Source organism: Filicampus tigris, chromosome 1, assembly GCF_054856515.1.
Source record: "Filicampus tigris isolate MCC_2025a chromosome 1, RoL_Ftig_1.0, whole genome shotgun sequence".
Classification (NCBI taxonomy): Eukaryota; Metazoa; Chordata; class Actinopteri; order Syngnathiformes; family Syngnathidae; genus Filicampus; species Filicampus tigris.
Genome location: NC_141217.1, coordinates 15,651,359 through 15,670,684, shown reverse-complemented (window position 1 = coordinate 15,670,684; position 19,326 = coordinate 15,651,359). Strand labels below are relative to the sequence as shown.

At 41.7% G+C, this 19,326-nt stretch overlaps 1 protein-coding gene and 1 long non-coding RNA gene across 5 annotated transcripts; one reads left to right on the top strand and one right to left on the bottom strand.

Moving 5' to 3' along the window:
- Positions 1 to 69: 69 nt before the first annotated feature.
- On the top strand, positions 70 to 3,149 carry LOC147152988 (uncharacterized). The gene is made up of 3 exons (XM_086043170.1): positions 70 to 407; positions 875 to 1,393; positions 2,364 to 3,149. The coding sequence occupies exons 1-3, from the start codon at positions 326 to 328 to the stop codon at positions 2,546 to 2,548; spliced, it is 786 nt and encodes a 261-aa protein (XP_085899296.1). The 5' UTR covers positions 70 to 325; the 3' UTR covers positions 2,549 to 3,149.
- An 8,136-nt stretch (positions 3,150 to 11,285) lies between these two features.
- On the bottom strand, positions 11,286 to 18,751 carry LOC147152987 (uncharacterized). 4 transcript variants are annotated; one of them, XR_015088590.1, is made up of 4 exons: positions 18,344 to 18,751; positions 17,956 to 18,214; positions 17,510 to 17,641; positions 11,286 to 11,326 (listed from the first exon to the last, which is right to left on the bottom strand). It is a non-coding gene; the product is annotated as an uncharacterized LOC147152987 (long non-coding RNA). The 4 variants fall into 4 exon arrangements; XR_015088595.1 differs by having other exon boundaries at positions 17,999 to 18,214; XR_015088593.1 differs by lacking the exon at positions 11,286 to 11,326 and adding an exon at positions 16,787 to 17,434.
- Between the last annotated feature and the right edge of the window lie 575 nt (positions 18,752 to 19,326).

Genomic DNA, 19,326 nt, shown 5'->3' with positions numbered 1-19,326 from the left:
AGCCATTAGCAGCGCGAAATGCACAATTAGATTTGCGATTTGCAGTCATTCAAACACACCGGGCACCTGCGGTGAATGGAGCTGCTGGTGGCGCCCCGACACGCTGGGTGTGTGTTTGGGCGGGGACCAGCCCACCCACCCCGCTGCTTCCCCTCACCGGTCACTATTTGAGGAGGCGACTACAGTGCATTGATTGCTTAGCACATTTTTGGTTTTGAGCCTCGGTGGATTTTGTGTTCGTCCGTGGCGTTTCTAACTCAACAAGCCTCTTCCCGCACCTGAGTGTGCTCCGTGGGAATTACTGCTTTGTTTTTGAAAAGACAACATGCCTCGGTCATTCCTTGTCAAGAAGTATTTTTCCAGCAAGAAACCATGCTACAGAGAAAGCCTGCTGGACAGCCAAACTGGTATGTTGAACTTATGCAAGCTTTGCTTAATGTTAACTCCGAGAACACACTGTAAAAACACACGTTGTATTTTTTGGGCTTTAAACAGTATAAGTTGGAAAAACTTTCAAATTGTATTTACTGACATTTTAAGGCATCAATGTTAGTGAAAAAAAGCAAGAAAGTTGTTTTTACTTCTACTTTAAAGTTGAGGTTCAGTAAAACGTACAATCGTTATGTAAGCTCTTCTTTCTATGTGAAACGCAGGACAGCCAGTTTTCACAACAGCAAAACTTAAAACACGTTGTTGAATTGCTCAATTTAAAATGTTCTCGAGGATTTTGAGCAACACATGAAAAAGACTGACCGAGAATGAAAAGGTCAGCGTGTCATCTAAGTCATATAAGGGGTTCCTTGAAAGGCACTATGTACAATATTATTGGCCTTTTTTTGTTTTAATTGAATCCACTCTGATTTCCTTTCAACAGCTTTTATCCCAGAAAGCTTGCCACGGGCTGCCCTTCCAACCCAGAACCACAGCTCTGCCCTCACCTGCTACCCCTCAGTTCCATTCACGCCACTGCCCGCTCCCCTTTCCCCAATCGCCCCGGCATCCCTCCCTCCGTCACCGCTCGGGCCTCTTGACCTCAGCAGCTCACCGTTCAGCAGCAGCGGCGAGGAGGACGAAGACAACGGCCGTTCTTCAGACCCCCCCAGCCCGGATGTCCTCCAAGCCGTCTACCGCTGCATGTACTGCAGTAAGAGCTACCCGGGCCTCTCGGCGCTGTCCTGCCACCAGACGTCCCACCTGTGTGTCCCGTCGCTGCCCGCCGAGGCGTCTGCGTCTCGGCCGGTCTTCCATTGCAAACACTGCCCCAAGGAGTACACCAGCCTGGGCGCTCTGAAGATGCACATCCGCTCCCACACGTTGCCGTGCGTGTGCACCACCTGCGGCAAGGCCTTCTCAAGACCGTGGCTGCTGAGGGGACACATCCGCACGCACACAGGTTTGTCTGATGTGTAGTAAACGAAAGACAATGCATTAGCAGGAGTGTCAAACTCATTTATGTAGCAGGCCAAAGGGGACAATTATGACTGTGAACCTATATAAATGTACGGTCCCCTCATATTATCACATATACACAACCGAAGCCCCCCCCCTCCGACCTTGAATAAACTCAAATTCAACTATTTTCAATGCATTTCATTCACATGATTTGACTTCTCGGGCCACATACAATGATGTGGCAGGCCGGATTAGCCCCCCGGCCTTGAGTTTCACACATGTGCATTAAGCGATCCTGCCATTCAAAGGCCGTTCATCTATTGATCATTTTTTGATTAATCATTTTTTATCATTATTTTCCAAGGTAAAAGCAGACGCTTGCAAATCAGTCTGCTTTTATTGAGCACAGCAGAAATCTGAGAATATTTACTGTTATGAGACAGTTCACATGATTTTGAACATTGGAAGTTAAACAATACACAAGTTATTCTCAAAGTATGGTACTAGTACCACTAGTGGTACGCTGGCTACCCTGTTGTAGTACGTAAAAGAATCACTCAGTTAATGTTTCAGTCTCTTAAACTTTTTTGTTAAAATCCAGTAGGCTATAGTACATACGCTAAGTACAGTTCAGTTGTGTTTAACTACATCCTTCGTTTAAGTCAAGTAGCTAAAAAAATCTCTTTCTCTCTAGATAGATAGATAGAGGGCCGTACAAAAATATACTGTGTACTAATAATATACCGGACTTTGTTTCATTTTAATGAAGACTACTAAACTACTGTATTTTTTATTTTTTGTCATGATGGTGGTACCTGGAGAGCCTTTTTTTTTTTCAGGTGGTAAGTGGTGTAAAAAGTTTAAGTGCTCTAAATGATTAATCGGTTATCTGAATAGTTCGAATTGATTAGTAGGTGATTTAATCGAATAACTGTTGCACCTCTAAGCTCAAGTCTCCCTCCTTCCTTCAGGTGAACGCCCGTTCGCTTGTCAACACTGTAACCGAGCTTTCGCCGACCGCTCCAACCTCCGGGCGCACCTGCAGACGCACTCGGAAGTGAAGAAGTACCAGTGTGGCTCCTGCTCGCGCACCTTCAGCCGCATGTCTCTGTTGCACAAACACAACGCCTCCGGATGCGGCAACCCCGCCTCATAGACGGAGCCACATTCCACGTTTCCACCTGGAGGACTCCCCTGCTACTACTTGAGTGCCTTTTTGATTTCAGAACTGAGATTGAATGAATCCCAATTGAGCCTGTCAACAGTGTGAGCACGTATGACAAGCGAGCAGCTGTACATGCAGTTAAATCCCAGGGAACTCCCATTGGTGCCGGCCGGTCCGGGACTCTGGCCATGTTGCAGCTGCTTGGGTGTGTTTTTGGTGCGTATGCGCGGATGCCATTCCTTATTATGCATACAAGATGTCTGCGTGTGTGTGTGTTGAGACAGCTGCATGCGAAGGTGAGCGACAGGTGACCTCCACTCACCCGTCTTCTCGCCACCGGACGATCTGACCACTCAAGCTTGACCAAAGCACCCAGTTTGCTTCACCATTTATCTGGTGTCTTAATGGCGCATGTGTATGTTTTTAATATTTTGACATCACAATTTTATAGATCACTTTGTACATTTTCTCCCTTTGTCACATGTAAATAAAAACGTTGCCGTAGGGAAAAAAAAAAAAACCTGCATCCTGTTATTGTGTTTGTTGGAACATGCTCCAGTATTAATAAACATTTCACCAAGTATTGTGTTGACTTGCGACTCCTAATGAGTTCATCTGGACAGGCGCGACAGGTTCTCAATGGGAAGATAGAGTTGTGTGCGTTAGTAGGAGTGGGGATGGGATTGTGTGATGGTGAGTGATTTAGGGGAGCACCTGCACACACCTGCCAGGCTGTCAGCATGCACTTAGACGAGCACGTGGACAACACATACAAGGGGAGAGCCGGTGAGTGAAGGAGAAATGGTCTGTGTATCATTCTTTCTTTCCATTTGTAATTGTCATTCAAAAATAAAATTAAATTGTGACTTTTATTATTTTTCATCTAATACAAAGAAACAAGACAATCTGCAGAATTCTGTTTCAGGCTCAGATCAAAAATACAAAATTGAAAAGGATGCCACAAGACCGAGTTTGATTTTATTTTTGTCATTGGCATAAATCTTGCATGGCGTGTGGCGTATCTCTATGTGGAGGCGAGTTAGACCTGATGTTAGTCATTTCGGAGATATGCGGGGGGGAGGGCTGTGTCACTGTGGGAGCGGGCGAAGACGATTTCAATCATGGCCAATCAGAGCGGCTCCTTTAAATGCGGAGCTCTAATTGAACACTAGAGCTCCTTGTGTTTATGTGACCTGGAAGTTTGGTTACAAGTCTTAGCAGGTCAGCCACCATAAACAGTGAGAAACATGACCACGAGCGTTGTTATAATCGGCTAAATGCATTACACCTCAAATGTAAGACAGGATTGAGCTCATAAGTTTGCACATCCTGGCAGAATTTCAAAGATGTGTACCTTTCTTTCAAGAAAACATGAGTGATCAGGTAAAACACATTTATTTTTAATGGGATTCACTTTAAACTGCAGGGATGTGCCTGCTTTGGCCACCGGGGGCAGTATAATACAGTAACGCAGACTGACTCAATAAGCTGCAATGATATTAATCTTTTTTTCATAGGATAGAGAATATACGCCTGTGAGTATTGTGGCATTGTACATGTGTTGTGCTACCATTTGTGTTCAAATATCCATTGCGTTAAGGGTTCCAAGTGACTACTGATTCCAATCATTAACATGATAATGGAATTTTACATATATTAGCATTGAGCTTGTTGGTCTTTCTGTGAGCAGTTGTTTGGTTGTTTTAAATACACAGCATGTAATTCTCTTGGTTTTATGTTTACTTGGACAGTAAACTTCAATTGGGAGTGGGATTAAACAGCCTGACATTTCTCTTTTAAAAAAAACAAAACATAATTGTTATCAATTTGCCAAAGTGCTCTCAACACAAGAATTTTTGTGTGTCCAGTGTGGGAATACTATTTATATCACTTCTTACTTGCACAAGAGACCCACAAACGGAAGCAGGAAATATAAGGCCTGAGATCTCCGAAATTGCCCGAGAGTGGCAGCCCGCGAACAGGAGCAACACTGGCACAGCCCGTCTCAGCTTATACATCCGCTCCACAAACTCTTGTTACCTCAGAGGAACTTTGGGAGGAAGTGTATGCCAAGTGCTTACAGCTGAGGGTGAACACGGAGCATGCACATATGGCAGCAATGTGTCTGAGATCCCCCGCTGCCCTCCTGACCCACACACACTGACGCCAGTGTGTCTTGGTGAGGTAACAGCGTGTTTCCTGCAATAGCTCCTGGTGTTGAGAGGTGGATGCACATGTGTGTGTGTATGTGGGGGGTGGGGGGCTTAGGTGGTGGGGTGGGGGGGGGGCATTTAGAAAGCTGCATCTCAAATTGCATGACTTAGCTTGCCCAATGTAAACACACCCGGAAAGACTATACACATGTGCATGGGCACATGCGACACAACTGCTTGCAAGCCTGTCCAGTTAAGAACACGTTGATGAATCTGGACTTTTTTTTCTTTCTTGTATTATCCAAGCGTACTCTTAACAAATGAAAACCAGAATTATTCTGGCTGTTTTGGAATGCAATTCTCGATACTTTGTGGCAGAGGCAGTCCATCACGATGTTGCTTTGAGGCAATGAGGTCATTGCCGCGTGGGTGTGCATCCACGTTTGGAATATCATATTATCTGCCTCAAAGTGCTTCAGTGTTGGCAGTGTCACACATGCAGCCCCTGACTAATGTGACATTCCTGAGCCATTAGTGACAGACATACAATACCGCTGTGTCACAGAGAGACCGAAGCTCCGTCTGTTGCTTTTTATTCTAAGTAATAATGTGATTTTCTCCCTAAACAGGAACTCATATTATGATGAAGCTGTTGTAAAAACCATGTGGTGGAGGAGATTTCCATCCATTTAGAAATTTCACAATGAAGGAATGCAATTTAAACATCACTACCTATAACACAGGCCAACAACAAATTTTAATCAGAGATGGCTTTATGAGTCCCTAAACGTATACAGGTATTCTACTTTTTTTTAAGCACATGAGATTTTTGAGATATTTTCATTTTTTGTTATTACGTTTGACTTACAACAGCTTGTGCAATAAGGATTTTTTTTCTACCAGAATTTATAGCTGTGATGTGTTTCAGAAAACTATTCCACCTGTTGCTGAACTGCACCCATAATTCATAAATATTATTAATTCATGACCAGACATTTTCAGACCCTCTTTTACCCTAATGTTTGAAAAAAAATGATACAAATATAAATAAATTGCTGGGACTGAATGGCTGGACTGTGAAAAGACATCTAAAATATATACATATGAAAAGCCTAACAAGGGCAGATTCAGAATAAGCGACAAAAAAATAATCTTGAAAAGTTTTCTTGCGTCTCTGATTAAAAACTTAGTAAAAAATTGTTGACCAGTGTTATTTGAGAACGTCCATATCCTCTCCTCTGGAAGGTTGCAGGGTCAAATGCTGGAGCCTCTCTGAGTTCACCTTGAGATGATCACCTGCCAATCACAGCATTTCTAAATTGCTTGATTCATTGGCTTTCACACTTTTTACACTTAATACCACCTTAAAAAAATACTTTCTCTCCAAGTACCACCACAATGCCAAACATTAAAATACAGTAGCGTTGTATTTAATGTTAATCAAAAACAAGGCAGCGGTTTTAGTCCTGAAAATGATTTTTACTATTATTTTAAGTCACTGTAACATTTTTAAGAGTTACAATTTAAACACTGCTCTTAAATAATGATATAATTAAAATGTATTGCACATAACAGTTAAATAAGAACTCATTTTACTCAATCCACCAAAAATGTAGATGCCATCTCCTGCGTTTGACCGCTTCCATTGTCTCAGTAGTTAAGCAAGGTTTGTAAGTAACACCAAATCACATAAACTCCAGTGACACAAAATGTTCCCACCACTCTTGTTTGACTCAGCGTACATAATTTGTGGTAATGTTTGTGTCCCAGGAAGTGGCCTGTCAGTAGTGTTTGGCCACAGCGCTTTCAAAAAAAAGTGCTGATATGAAGCATCTGGGTGCGGCTGCTGCTGCGCATGCACGCACTGGAGGATTTTTGGGTCGGGTCTTTGAGGGTTGCTGAGCTGCTTGCCCACAGATGACAGTCGCGTAGATGTCGCTGGGAGCACAAGTGGCAGATTTGCGGCGCTGACTCACTGAAGGATCCAATTCGAGCTGGCGGGGTATTAAGTCACCGGGTTAAAGTTTCAAGCCTTCTTTCCAAGCTGTAGTGCTGTTACACAATGGCAATGTTGGAATATTCCAGGCCAGACCTGCCATCAGCCCTCTTTTTCGGCATACAGTGGTGCCTTGAGATATAATTTTAATTCATTTTGTGACCACACTCTTACCTCAAAACACAACTCTCAAATCAGCGTTCCCCTTTGAAACGAAAGGAAATGCTATTAATCTGTTCCAACCTACCCCCAAAAACAACCAAAATGTTTGGAATGTATTTTTAATAAGCTACACATCACTCTATAATATTGTACTTTAAAACAAAAAAACATTTAGTAATAACTAGGGCCCAACCAGCCGATTAATTGGCCAACATTATCTCTTCTAAAATCACCCCCAAAAAAAAAATCAGACGATTTTTGCAGATTCTTTTTTTATGAAAACATTAACACGTTAAATATAGGGCAAATATAATGACATTCAATTATTTCCCACTGAAAAATATCAGCAAAAAATGGCCAAGTTTTGAGTTTGGTGATTTTTCTCTCTGTTGTGTCATTAAACAAACACTACAGAAGACAATTTTCCATTCTATGTCATCATAGACGTGCGCATTACTGACTCAAAACAATGGGAGACATTTATGAGTAACTATCTTTTTTTAGCGTTGAGATGCTCTAGTTTTTAAATGGTTTCAAACAATATCAACATACCAAGCTGTTGTGAATTGTAGTAGAAAGGAGTTAATTTTTTTTCTCAATTCCGAGAGGAAACAGGCCATTTCAGATTTAAGGCAAAGATATGTGGTTGTTTTACTTGGTACATAAACAATGTGAAATTGTCTTTGTTTTATGTTTAGTTTGACAGTAAACTTAAACAGCTTTTTTCAATGAGCTGTGTGCGCTCATGTGTGTGTGTGATGTGTTTCCTTCTCAATACAGACCTTTTCTGTCCCACAGGGATCAGAAGGGGAGAGGATGAGCCAAACAGGCTGTGATGGTAAACAGATGATGTGCAAGAAGGAGGAACCTTGTGTCAGTACAAGCTTCAAGGTGATTCCCACTCCAACATTGGACAGTGGTGCCTTCAGATAAGAGTGACCCGACTTACGCATTTTTCAAGATTTGAGCCGTCATTCGAACCATTTATTATTTTTTATCTGCTTTGCCTTGTAAGGGTGAACTTGATATTCAAGTGCTGTATTGTAATGAACTCATTTCAACTCATTTAAACAGAAATTCAGCCAATATTGAATGACTGTATTTTTCAGACAGTAAGTTGCACTTTTTGTCATAGTTTGGGCTTGTCCTGCCATTTATACTCAAGTGCGACTTGTATACAGTATATTAAAATTACAGCTCGGACTGGTACCCAAAATCCCTGCTTCATAATCGTGTTGATTTCGTTTTGGCGGTTAGCAAATACGTTCGGTGCATTATCGCCGGTGGCCAAAAGGCGGTGGTAATGCACCATAAGTATTTGCCAACTGCTAAAGGAAAGTGCAAGAAGAAATGTAAGAAGCAGAAGAAGACAAAAAATGCAAGAAGTAATAGCACTAATTGCAACTAATGTGTGACGGATTGCTAATTTAAAACTCATTCACTGCCAAAAACGTTTTTATACTTATTTTCACAGTCCAGCCATTCAATCCCAGGAATTTATTTATATTTTTTTCCATTTTTTTTTCAAACGTTAGGGTGAAAGAGGGTCTGAAAACGTCGGGCAGTTAATGAGTTAAGAAGCAAAAGGTATTTGAAGACAAACGATGAAACAACATATGGACGGATAATATAACAATACTCACATCATATTCTTTATCCTCTACTCGAAAATCACCAATATTACAGAATATTACTGAGTCACTTACAGTAGTAGTAGAAAAAAAAGTGTTCTTCTTTGTGTCTACTGTATGCTGCCCCGGTGGCCAAAGTGGGCATACCAGAAGGAGCAGTACAATGAAGTGGATTGCAGCATTAGATCATGATGCATAAACAGTTTAAATATGTGCATTCTATTTCATTTTGTCACGATTACTCTCTTTTTATAAAGTATACTATAATGATCATTATCAGGCTGCTGCAGAGCTTGCTGATGAGCTGATCATTTGAATCATTTGTGTTGGAGGAGGGATACATCTCAAACATGCAGCATAGTGGCCCTCACGGACCAGATTTGGACACCACTGCCTTAGAGTTTCATTATTCTGCTACGTTTTCATGATTATAGTGAAGAAACCAAAGGCATTTTATAATAAAATTGACCCCACTTCATAAATACCTTCACTATTATTTTGAAAAAAAAATCAGAGCATGCTAGCTCCACGCGGGGAGGCCGGAGCCGGGATCGAACCCACAACCTCTGGGCTGTGAGGTGGACGTGCTAACCAGTCGACCACCATGCCGACCTACATCCATTATCTGTTTTATAATTTTGCACAAAAAATGAAACTAAACTAAAACTAAGCAATTTCCCCCAAAAACTGAAGAGAATGAGCTAACTGAACTAACTTAATTTGAAACACCAAAGTCAAAACAAAATAAAGAATAACTAATGAAAAATTCCCAACGATTATAACCCTGACATACATATACACACACACAATGGAGGCGTGTTAACATACAAGCGGGTTCAACCTGCGTGTGCGTGTTAAAAAAGCAAAGTGTCAAAATGAGTAAGAGACTGAAGATAACTGCTTCTGCTATGATGCAAAATGGAGGACAGAGGGTACAAGACAGCAGGCTGGCCTGTGTTTAATTTGGACCTCTGGGTGAGTCTGTGTTACACTTGGCAGGGCGCATGCAGCAGAAAAATGTCAGAGCTAAACGCTTTTATTCACCCCCTCCTGCTTATCAGCTCACGTTGTGTCATTCTGCCATTCCTTCTCGCCCTCTTATTTACTGCAGGTATTCAGGTATTTGCCCCCGAGGTGCTACTGGTGCTGCTGAGAGGTGCAAGGTGCACTTGTTCTCGTCAGGACCTGTGTGGGCCGGGGCGGGGTCGGGGGTGGGTTTTTCGACCGAAGGACGGGGATGGTTCTATTGTCCTTACACATTCCACTCATCCAAGAATACGGCCGTGGGTGAGGGGGGGGCTGTTCAATAGAGGGGCCGGGACGGGTGGAGATCAACCGTTGAATTTGAAGTTGTGTGTGTGTGTGTGTATGAGAGTCGAGAGCACAGATTTTGTCTTCCTCGTCTCTCTTCCCGCCTCATCCCGTTCCATCCTGTCGCTCGAGAAGGTGCGGGGCGGGTGAATGCACCTGCTTGAAATCCACACCCGAGGGCCAGACGCCTGTCTCCCTCATCTCTGACGTTTTACACAAACACAGCATGTGCCAATCACACTGGTGTCCACTTACACCCTTTAAAAAGGGACCCGTGGTTTCTTCTCAGATATATTTAACTTCAAACATTACAAACGTAAATTGAGATTACTTCAATGTGCTGGAAAAAATGCCTTTATATTTTACAGTGGTTCCTTGAGATACGAGTGACATGACTTACTGGTTTTTCGAGACTTGGGACAATTTTTTGCCTCAACTTGCGAGCTCAAACTTGAGATACTTCACAAATAGTGGCAAATAGTAAACAATTTTTCAAAAACAGGATTCAGGCAGTTTATTGCCACACCCACTTGAAGTTTAATGTCAAAGTAAACGTAACACTAAGAGAATTACACATGTATTTAAAACACGTCACAACAATAATGATAGAGCTTATCCTTTACTCTGCTAGCTTAATGCTAATACTAACAGATAATGGGAAACATATATAACCCTAAGCAACAGATTTTGGACACAAATAGTGAAACAAAAAAAATAAACATTCAATATACTCATAACTATGGCATTTATTGCTGATCCTTTTCTTTCTGTCAATTTCTATTTTTATATTTTGTAATGTTTATATGTTCAATAAACTCAATCAATCAGTCAATCAAGCCATGTATTATTTATCCTCTGTGAGGAGCTGAGCTGTCTATTACCGTACAGTCGTCCAAGTATGTCCATCTGTTTGTCTTGTACTTGGAAGGCTAGAACGGATTGAAGGCATTTCCATTGATTTGAGTGGGGAGAGATAATTTCACATACATATCCGTGTGATTTGAGTTACAAGCGTGCTCACAGAACAAACTAAACCTGTGTCTCAAGGCACCAGTGTCTTTGTAGAGCTGTTCTATGGGTTTTTATGGACCATGACACATCTTTCACAAATTTAGGCTCAACACAGAAAATGGGCTATAGAGATTTTTGAGTTTAAGTCCTATGGAGGAACCATATTTCAAGTTGGGCTCTTGAACTGGCAAAGAAAGACAAGCACACTTTTTTGGAGAGTTATTTACAATTATCATGCATGTTTTCTGACCTTAAGTCATGTGCACACTTGTCACTGCATTGCATGTAACTGGACCCCTTGTGCAAGTAGAGACAGGTGTGCTACCACCTGACCACACCCCCAGGCCACACGGCACCTCCTGTCCCCAACACCTGTCCCCTTCGTCTGCGCCCCTCCACCCCGACTCCCAGCATACACTTACCGCTGCGGCAGGAAGGCAGGTTGCTCGGCTGTGACGAAGCGAGGGGGATCGGTCCGGCTTGTGTATCCGCACAGCTGTCCCATCTGAAATTAAAACTTCAGTGAATGTCTATGCGGCATCATCCCGGCAACATGAATTGGTAGCATCAATTCAAGCTGGTGGTAGTCAGAGAAACAGATGGGAGTGTATCAAACGTCTCGTTTACATCAGAAACGATTCTTTTTTTTGTTCGTTTGTTTTGAGGCATGTGACTTAGCATTGATTTGGCCTATGTCATTTGTTAGTGATGAACATTACTATGGGTTGATATAAACTTTGTCGCAAAGATAGAGATGATGTCATTGTAAACTTTCAGGTATGTTTATGTGATTGAACGACAAATTAACAACGGATTAAGTGCACAAACAAGAGCGGAAACTTGGTCAACATGCGGCTAACGTCACACATTACTTAGCTTCATTTGCATTTCTGGACTACTTTGTGTAACTTTTGCTCATCTTAGAGCAGACACGATATAACATTAACAGCGTGGCTCGACTTGACGTGAAGTTGAGTCACTTCGTTAAAGTGAAACAAGCTTCATTTGTTGCATATTTTTGACAGTCTTGATGCTGATGCTTTGGCTAGTTAGCATGTGGCACTAAAAGCAAACTCTGGGGCTGCTGTATGCATTGGTGGATCCTAATAACTGTTGAAATAAACAAAATGAATCATAATTTGTTGTCACTTGACTATTACAAACTAATGAATGGCACTTGAAGAATTGTTGTAGAGAGGCAAAATCTGCTATAAGCTATAAGGATAACATCAGTCACTCCCATGCGACATTGCTTAGTTGTTAAAGTGCAGTAAGAAGTAAACCGCTGTATATTTATTGTTAAAAACAATAAAAGAGACTGTTGAACACATGCCACCCCTATCTATAAAATAAAAACTGCACTCATTTTTTAATGTTACCTCATACAAGATGGACAGAGTCACAGAGGTCAGAGAAATCTGTCCATGTTTCCTTTTTTACAAGACAATGTTTTATTTTATCAAGACTAATAAGAAGAAGAATGGGATTTCTCAGGATCCTTAAAAGCTCCACCAGTCACAAATGTAATCTTTTCATCTTTAACATTGTATTAGAACTCGGTTTGAAATTATTATTATTATGTTCCATATGCCAGATGTATTGTATTTTTCTGAACTTCATCCAGGTTCTTATCATATATGTGTATACATCATTTTCAAGAAAATAAAAATGAAAATACAAAACCATGAGAAAATAAACTGAGACGCAAACCATAGGCGGTCAAGATAACAAATGAGTGTCCAAACTGTGATTGTAACTCCTTTGTGACATCACTGTTTACACTTAATGCATCTAATTTTATCACACTGATAAGAATGGTGGCCAGGATGATGAAATGAGACCTCTGTTATAAAAAGAAATGAAACTGTCATCTTTGTAAGTGTGTGTGTGTGTGTGTGTCAGAGAGAGAGAGAGAGCGAGAGAGAGAGTGGGAGAGAGAAAGGGAGGGAGAGGTCAAAGCAGCCTGAAGGCCATTGTAAATTCCTCACTGGCTCAACCAAAGACATTCTCCTCCGCTGTTTTTCTTTCTAATCTCAATGCTCAGATTACCAGCTAGAGGGCCTGACCAGATGAGAAGAGAAGAGAGTGGCATGCATGCACGCACATGTGCCCAGACACGCACGCGCACACCCATATACATTGTTTGTCGACATGCACATCCTTAGAGCTGCAAGCATGCATGGTCGTGTACATCAGTGAAAACACACATTGAAGTCTTTCTCTGAGTACATGTATTGTTTTTAAACACCAAGGAAAAGAACCCCCTATGGAGAATACTGAGATGATTCCCACATGTTAGCACCCATGCAGTGGTACACGAACACACACGCACACAATGCATAATTGTTGGACGTTTCCAATAAAAGCCTTTCCAGATGGGCAAAAGTCCTTAAAGTCAGCAAAGGCCTGATTATCCAGTCAAGTGGTAGAAAATAGATAGATGGATTACATCTTTATTTAAGTCAATTAAGAAACAATTCTCATTGTCATACAATGATAGCCAGTGCCTCTGTCGTCAAACGTGAAGCAATGACAAGTGGATAAGACAATATAGTATAGATTACAGTTAGGGGCATTGAACGAGCACCATCCAGTTTACAAAGAAGCTGTTTGGGGTTTGATAAAATCCCCATAACCTAAATTATGCCATTTTTAACAGGGTGTGTTTTGCAGAGTAGGTGAGCTACAATTTACTGAGATTAAGGATTGATTAAAGTCAATCCAAACATTTTTTTTTTCAAGAATATGTTCCCAGCAGGCCCACTAGTTGAAAAACTGCATTCTGATTAATTTTGCGTTTGTGGAATATAAATTAAGCATTAAAAATGCACTCGTCTTTAGCCATCTCTGGGGGCGGCCATTTTGTTTTCTGTTGACTGAAAATGACATCACAACTGCTCACAACGACCAATCACGGCTGACCTGTTTTCTGAATCTGAGCCGTGTTTGGTTGTTGTGATGGCAGTTGTGATGTCATTTTCAGTCGACAGAAGACAAAATAGACGCCCCCAGAGATGGCTAAAAACGAGTGGACCTCCACTTTAAGAATAGTTTATACAGTGGTACCTCTACTTACGAATGTCTCTTCATACGAAATTTTCAAGTTACGAAACTCCTCAACGGGAAAATATTGCCTCTAGTTACGAAAGAAATTTCAAGATACGAAAGATAAAAGTACGGGCTGCTACTCGCAGCTCCGGAGTTTCCTGAACGCAACATACTCATAGCTGCTCTGCCATTGGCTAGCCTAGCATCTTCCTGGCATCCCATTGGCTAAGAGGGACCTCTTCCGTATGTCTCTATGTGTGTTGATAGACAGGTAAATAGATAGATAGATGCAGCGTCCTCGTCATTTGCCTCTCAGGCCATGAGGTCTTCCGATAGTTTTACGTGAATTAGAAGCGAGGAAAAGAAAAAAAGGAGAAAATCGTTTATTCGCCCATACAAACAAAGCAAGAGATAATAGAAAAGTATGAAAGGGGGATTCGTTTGGTTGATCCCGCTAAAGAATATGACCGTAATGTATCGACAGTCACCACGTTATTAAATCAGTTGTTTGCAAAACGGCAGGAAAAAACCACTTCTGAGAGAGAAGATGAACCAAAGAGGGCAAAAAGCAATGAGGACAGCAATTCAAAAGGTAAACGACCATCATTTTTATTCCTTACTCTATTCTTTGTTTTTTTTACATTACGCACAACTCTAATTTATTGTGCAATAATCTAATTGTAACATGTATTTGTTACATGTTTTCATGCCTTTTTATGCTTTATAAAACATTTATGTCTGAATATTGGGGGGCTTGGAACGGATTAGGGCATTTACATGGAAAAGGCGTCTCTACTTGCAGCTGGCCCTTTTTTATGTGATCCTCCTGCCCTGCTACAATAGTAGGAAGTGGAATTGAAGTGTTTTCTCTTATAAGATACAACAACTGGCATTCCCACATTGTTTAAGTCCATGACTATTATAGAAGGTGGACTCATGCAAACAGTTACCAAGTAAATAAAATTCCGGTTCCGGTTCATATTGGAAGGCACACCCATCATGCACATAGGGAAAAAGGTGGATAAAAAGACAAAGTTGAACTAGTAGGGAAGTCAGAGAAGAAATGTGACGGTCATGTTTAGAAAAAGGATGTGTGAGCTTCCCACAGCAAAGGTGATGTTGATATTGATTTTCAATAGAATAAGGCCTAGAATTAACCCTTGGGGAACCCCAATTGTCAGGGATAAAATAAAACCTCTGAACTCATGGACTGTACACAACCAATATCAAACGAAGACAGACAGACACATTTCTGATAGTTTAGTCTTCCGAGCGGGATGTTTGTGACAAATATGGATATACAATGTTCTTTTCTCTTGATGATGCAAACTTTAAACTAAATAAACACCCACAGAGTGCGAGATTTTGAGAAGGGGTTCCAAACATCTGTCTTTTGTCATTGCCATCACATTCTAGTTTAAACTGAGAAGCTGTGTATTTGTGGATCCTTGTGCTTATTTTAAAAGGGGTAAATAATAACATACTAATGATTAAACCTGTCCTGTCATTAAAGTCAAAGCAATAGGTACTAAAAAAGTATCACACCCAGATCCCAAACAGCTGGGTAATCCCAGCAGGGTTGATCCCTGCCGTGATGGGGCGCAGTAAGGTGCTGTAACAGCTGCCGCACCGCGTTCTGTCACACTACATCGGTGTCTCTTTCGCCAAATTACTCCAGACATGTCTCAGAGTTAAACTTTCACCATCACAAAATTCAACTGTACAGGCATTTTGAAAATTAACCTTTAATTAACTTCTTTACCAGGGCAGTATTGTGATGGCTGGGTTAGCATCTGCCTTACAGCCAGGGGTGATGGTGCCATCGGGAATTTGGGGAAAATATGTGCACTTTTCTGAACAGACAGTGTATTTTTCCAGACCGGTCTTGGCCTTCAGTCCAACCACCCCCAACTATTAAGTTTCAACGCGTGACAACTGCACCCCGTTGCTGACTACATTTCGGTGCATGACTGCCTGTTGACGACAAATTTGAGCCCATGAATACCGCATGGCACTTGGTATTGGCGAGTGCTCAAAAGGAAGCTACCGTAGCTGGAGTAGTTTGGAAACGACCCACTGATTGATAGCAGTGAAGTGAAGACACTTTATTCAAAGCTGCTGTGCCCAGTCAGCATGACTCCTCACACCCCAACAGGTGTGCAGATAAAAGATGGGGGAAACGGTGTGAATGATGTTGAGAAGAAGAACAAGAAAGGGAAGAAAAGAAAGCAGGAGCACCTGTTTTCTCTTCCTGCGGGCTGAGGCTTGCGCCGCCTCGCCCAGATCAACACGTCTCACGCCGCCTGCTCAGCAATGCGCGAGAGTGCGAAGGTCAATTTTTAGGCCATAGAGACAAACAGACACCAGTAATTGTCAAGAGAGGCTAGCAATTAGACTGGCTAATACAGATGGCAATAGATAGAATGTTTTGATTCGTGGTGATGGATGCTGTAATTTAATGAGGCTTTCATTAAAGTGATCTGCGCTTTAAGGGATATTCTCCCATGACGGAGATGGAAGTCACAAAACACAGTGCAATAATTCACATGGAGTGTCTACACGAGACTGATCTAGTAAAGAATTGTCAGTGTTATGCACCTGAAATGGAGTGATCATTCAAACACGTTTTTCTGTCTATAACACACTGCTGACATAAAATTGAGCAGCAGAAGGGATCCTTTTCTTTTTTGTCTTTAATTTCTTGTGTGAACAGACCCTTAATTTGTGGATCAACAAGCAGTCATACACACAGAGACAGAGAGAGACAGAGACACAGAGTATATGTGGTTATGATAACACACATGCAGGTGCATTGAATTGGATTAGAATAAATCTGGAAAATTTAATTCATTTAATTTGTTCAATTCAAGTAGTGAAAAGTAACCAAATTGTCAAATCTTTGTAATCTGGAGCGCAGAAATAGTTACCGCATTCACAAAGAACAAACAAGACACATGGACACCCTACCTGAACACTAAATTAAAGTTAGTAAAAAGCAAGGTTCAAAGCGAGAAAAACTAGTGTAATAAATTCAAAACCACAGCAACCATGACTTGGTTAAGATGACTGATGACAGCACACAATAGCAACACTAACAATGAACCAACAAAGATGGAAAATGGGGAACTAAATACAAGATAACTGATGAGACAACAAGGCACACCTGGGCAAGATACGAGTGGCTGAAGGGAGCTGATTGGTTGACACGTAAAAACGAGCTAACGAGAACAGGTGGAAATGAAAACCTAACGAGTAGACATGACACCAAAAAAGGGACACAGGGAAAACATGAAACAAAACTAAAAATACTAACAACAATGTCAACAAAAGCACAGATCAGTCACAAATATTCTTTAGTTTCACCAATCAGATACAGAAGCACAAGCAACACAAATCGTTTAAACCTTGAGAATTATGGGGGACTCTCCAAATGGTAGACGGAAGCGTGAATCAGTGCATCAAGGGCCACTTTGCGTAGTCGTATCAAGGAATTTAGCCAAGCATTGCATTCTTAGTCTCAAGCCATTCCTGAAGCAGAGAATAAATCAGGAACGTCTCACTTGGGCTAAGAAGAAAAAAACTCGACTACTGTTCAGTGGGCAAAAGTTCTGTTTTCAGATGAAAGCAAAAGTTGCATTACCTTTGAGAATCAGGGACCCAACTCTGAGTGGAGAGGCACAAAATCCAAGTTGCTTGAAATTAACTGTAAATTTTCCACTGTCAACGATGTTTGGGGACCATAACAACTGTAGGTCCTGATCCAGTGTGTTTCCTGAAGTCCAAAGTCAACACAGTAAATCTTACAGCACTTTACTAAAAAGGCACAGGTATATATTCATTAGATTCATCATTCATATTCCTTACATTCTGTAAAGAACAACTAATACATTATTACGGAACTTTGCTTAGTCACTAGCAGTAGTTGTGAAACTCTTATTAATTTGTCTGCAGGACTGTATTATACTGCCCCTGGTGGCCAAGTTGCCCACACCAGAAGGAGCCTCAATACAATACAATACAATTTTATTTATATAGCGCATTTCATAACATGAATTAATTGTGATGCACAAATTCTTTAAAACATACACGAACGCATTGGTCATCCGATCTGAGCAGAGTGAGGGACCACCTCAAACTTTTCTGTAGCTTGGAGGCTCCTCTTGGCTCTTCTTAGCTCCCTGCACCTCCAATGTTACAACAACAGCAGGCAGGCCCGCAGAGCGCTCTGCGGCTCATTAACCTCCCACTGGAGGGACTGGGGGTCAGGGGCATCAAAGTGGCAGGATCACTGCAGACTCACCCGGCAATCCTACCATGGGGGTCTGGAGCCGCAGCGTCTCACCCCCTAATGAGAGGCCGTGACACACACACACACACACACACACATCCACACGCATTTTAACCCTTCCGACCAGCTGGAAAAGAGAGTCTGACATGCTGGTTCCACGGCACCCCCACTCCCACTCCTACACACCTCTCCCCAAAACTTCACACATTCCAACCACCTGGTGCACCTCACACCACCACCACCGACCCGGATGGTGGATTATGGCCTTGTTTACACATGGTCGGGGTTTTTTAATAACCGTATATACCGCACACAACACCCCCGCCCCCGCCTGCGTTTGAATACACATTAAAAAAACGCATCCACACATAACCGCAGAAGTGCGTTTTCAAACGCATTCCAAGCCTCTAGGCGGCAGTAGTTAGCCAAATACTGTCGATTCGGAAGAACTTCCTTCCTTAGACGTCACTTCTACGGAACCAAAAACACGGCGCCAAACTCGTTCGGGAGAACCGACAAAAGGTCAGAATTGCTTTTAAACCTTTCACCGAGAAGCAGTGGTTGGTTGCGCACAAATAAGTAAGCAAAAATCGCATCGAGAATGTCTATAACCAACGCAGCACCGCGAGAGTCCATGTTGACTCTAATGAAAACACAAGTCGCGCAAGTGACGTCAAAGCATTGTTGTCGCACGGTGACGACGTAAATCTCCGGCTCTACCCGTGCAGTATCCGGATATATCCGCAAATCTCCACTGCGGCGAGTTTTGCGTTTTCACTGAAAAAACTCCGGGGACGTATAGATGATCGGACTAACCGCAGGCTTATATCCGGCGTTTTCAAAAACCCAGCTGTGTATACAGGGCCTAAACCAGCGTTTCTCAATGATTTTTGTATCAAGACATATACTGTATTTTATATGACAAAAAGTAAACAGTATTCAAACAGCCATCACTGATTCAAATTTGTTGTTTGCTGCCTTTCTCCAAGCTCACTCCAAGCTCATATCAAGTATTTGAGACACTTTAATTTTTTTGTTTTTAAGTCTGACCAACATAAGCTTGCACAATTCGGATTTTACCAAGTGTTGTAATTTATAGCTATAACATTTTAGGAAAAAAACACCTGTTGCTGAACCTAACCCTTAATTCATAAATATATTATTATTTT

Bases quoted from the DNA above. Each gene is read 5' to 3' on its own strand.
- LOC147152988 (XM_086043170.1), top strand. From the start codon at position 326: ATGCCTCGGTCATTCCTTGTCAAGAAGTATTTTTCCAGCAAGAAACCA. The intron at 408-874 runs GTATGTTGAACT...TCCTTTCAACAG, and splicing joins CCTGCTGGACAGCCAAACTG to CTTTTATCCCAGAAAGCTTG. The intron at 1,394-2,363 runs GTTTGTCTGATG...TCCTTCCTTCAG, and splicing joins ACACATCCGCACGCACACAG to GTGAACGCCCGTTCGCTTGT.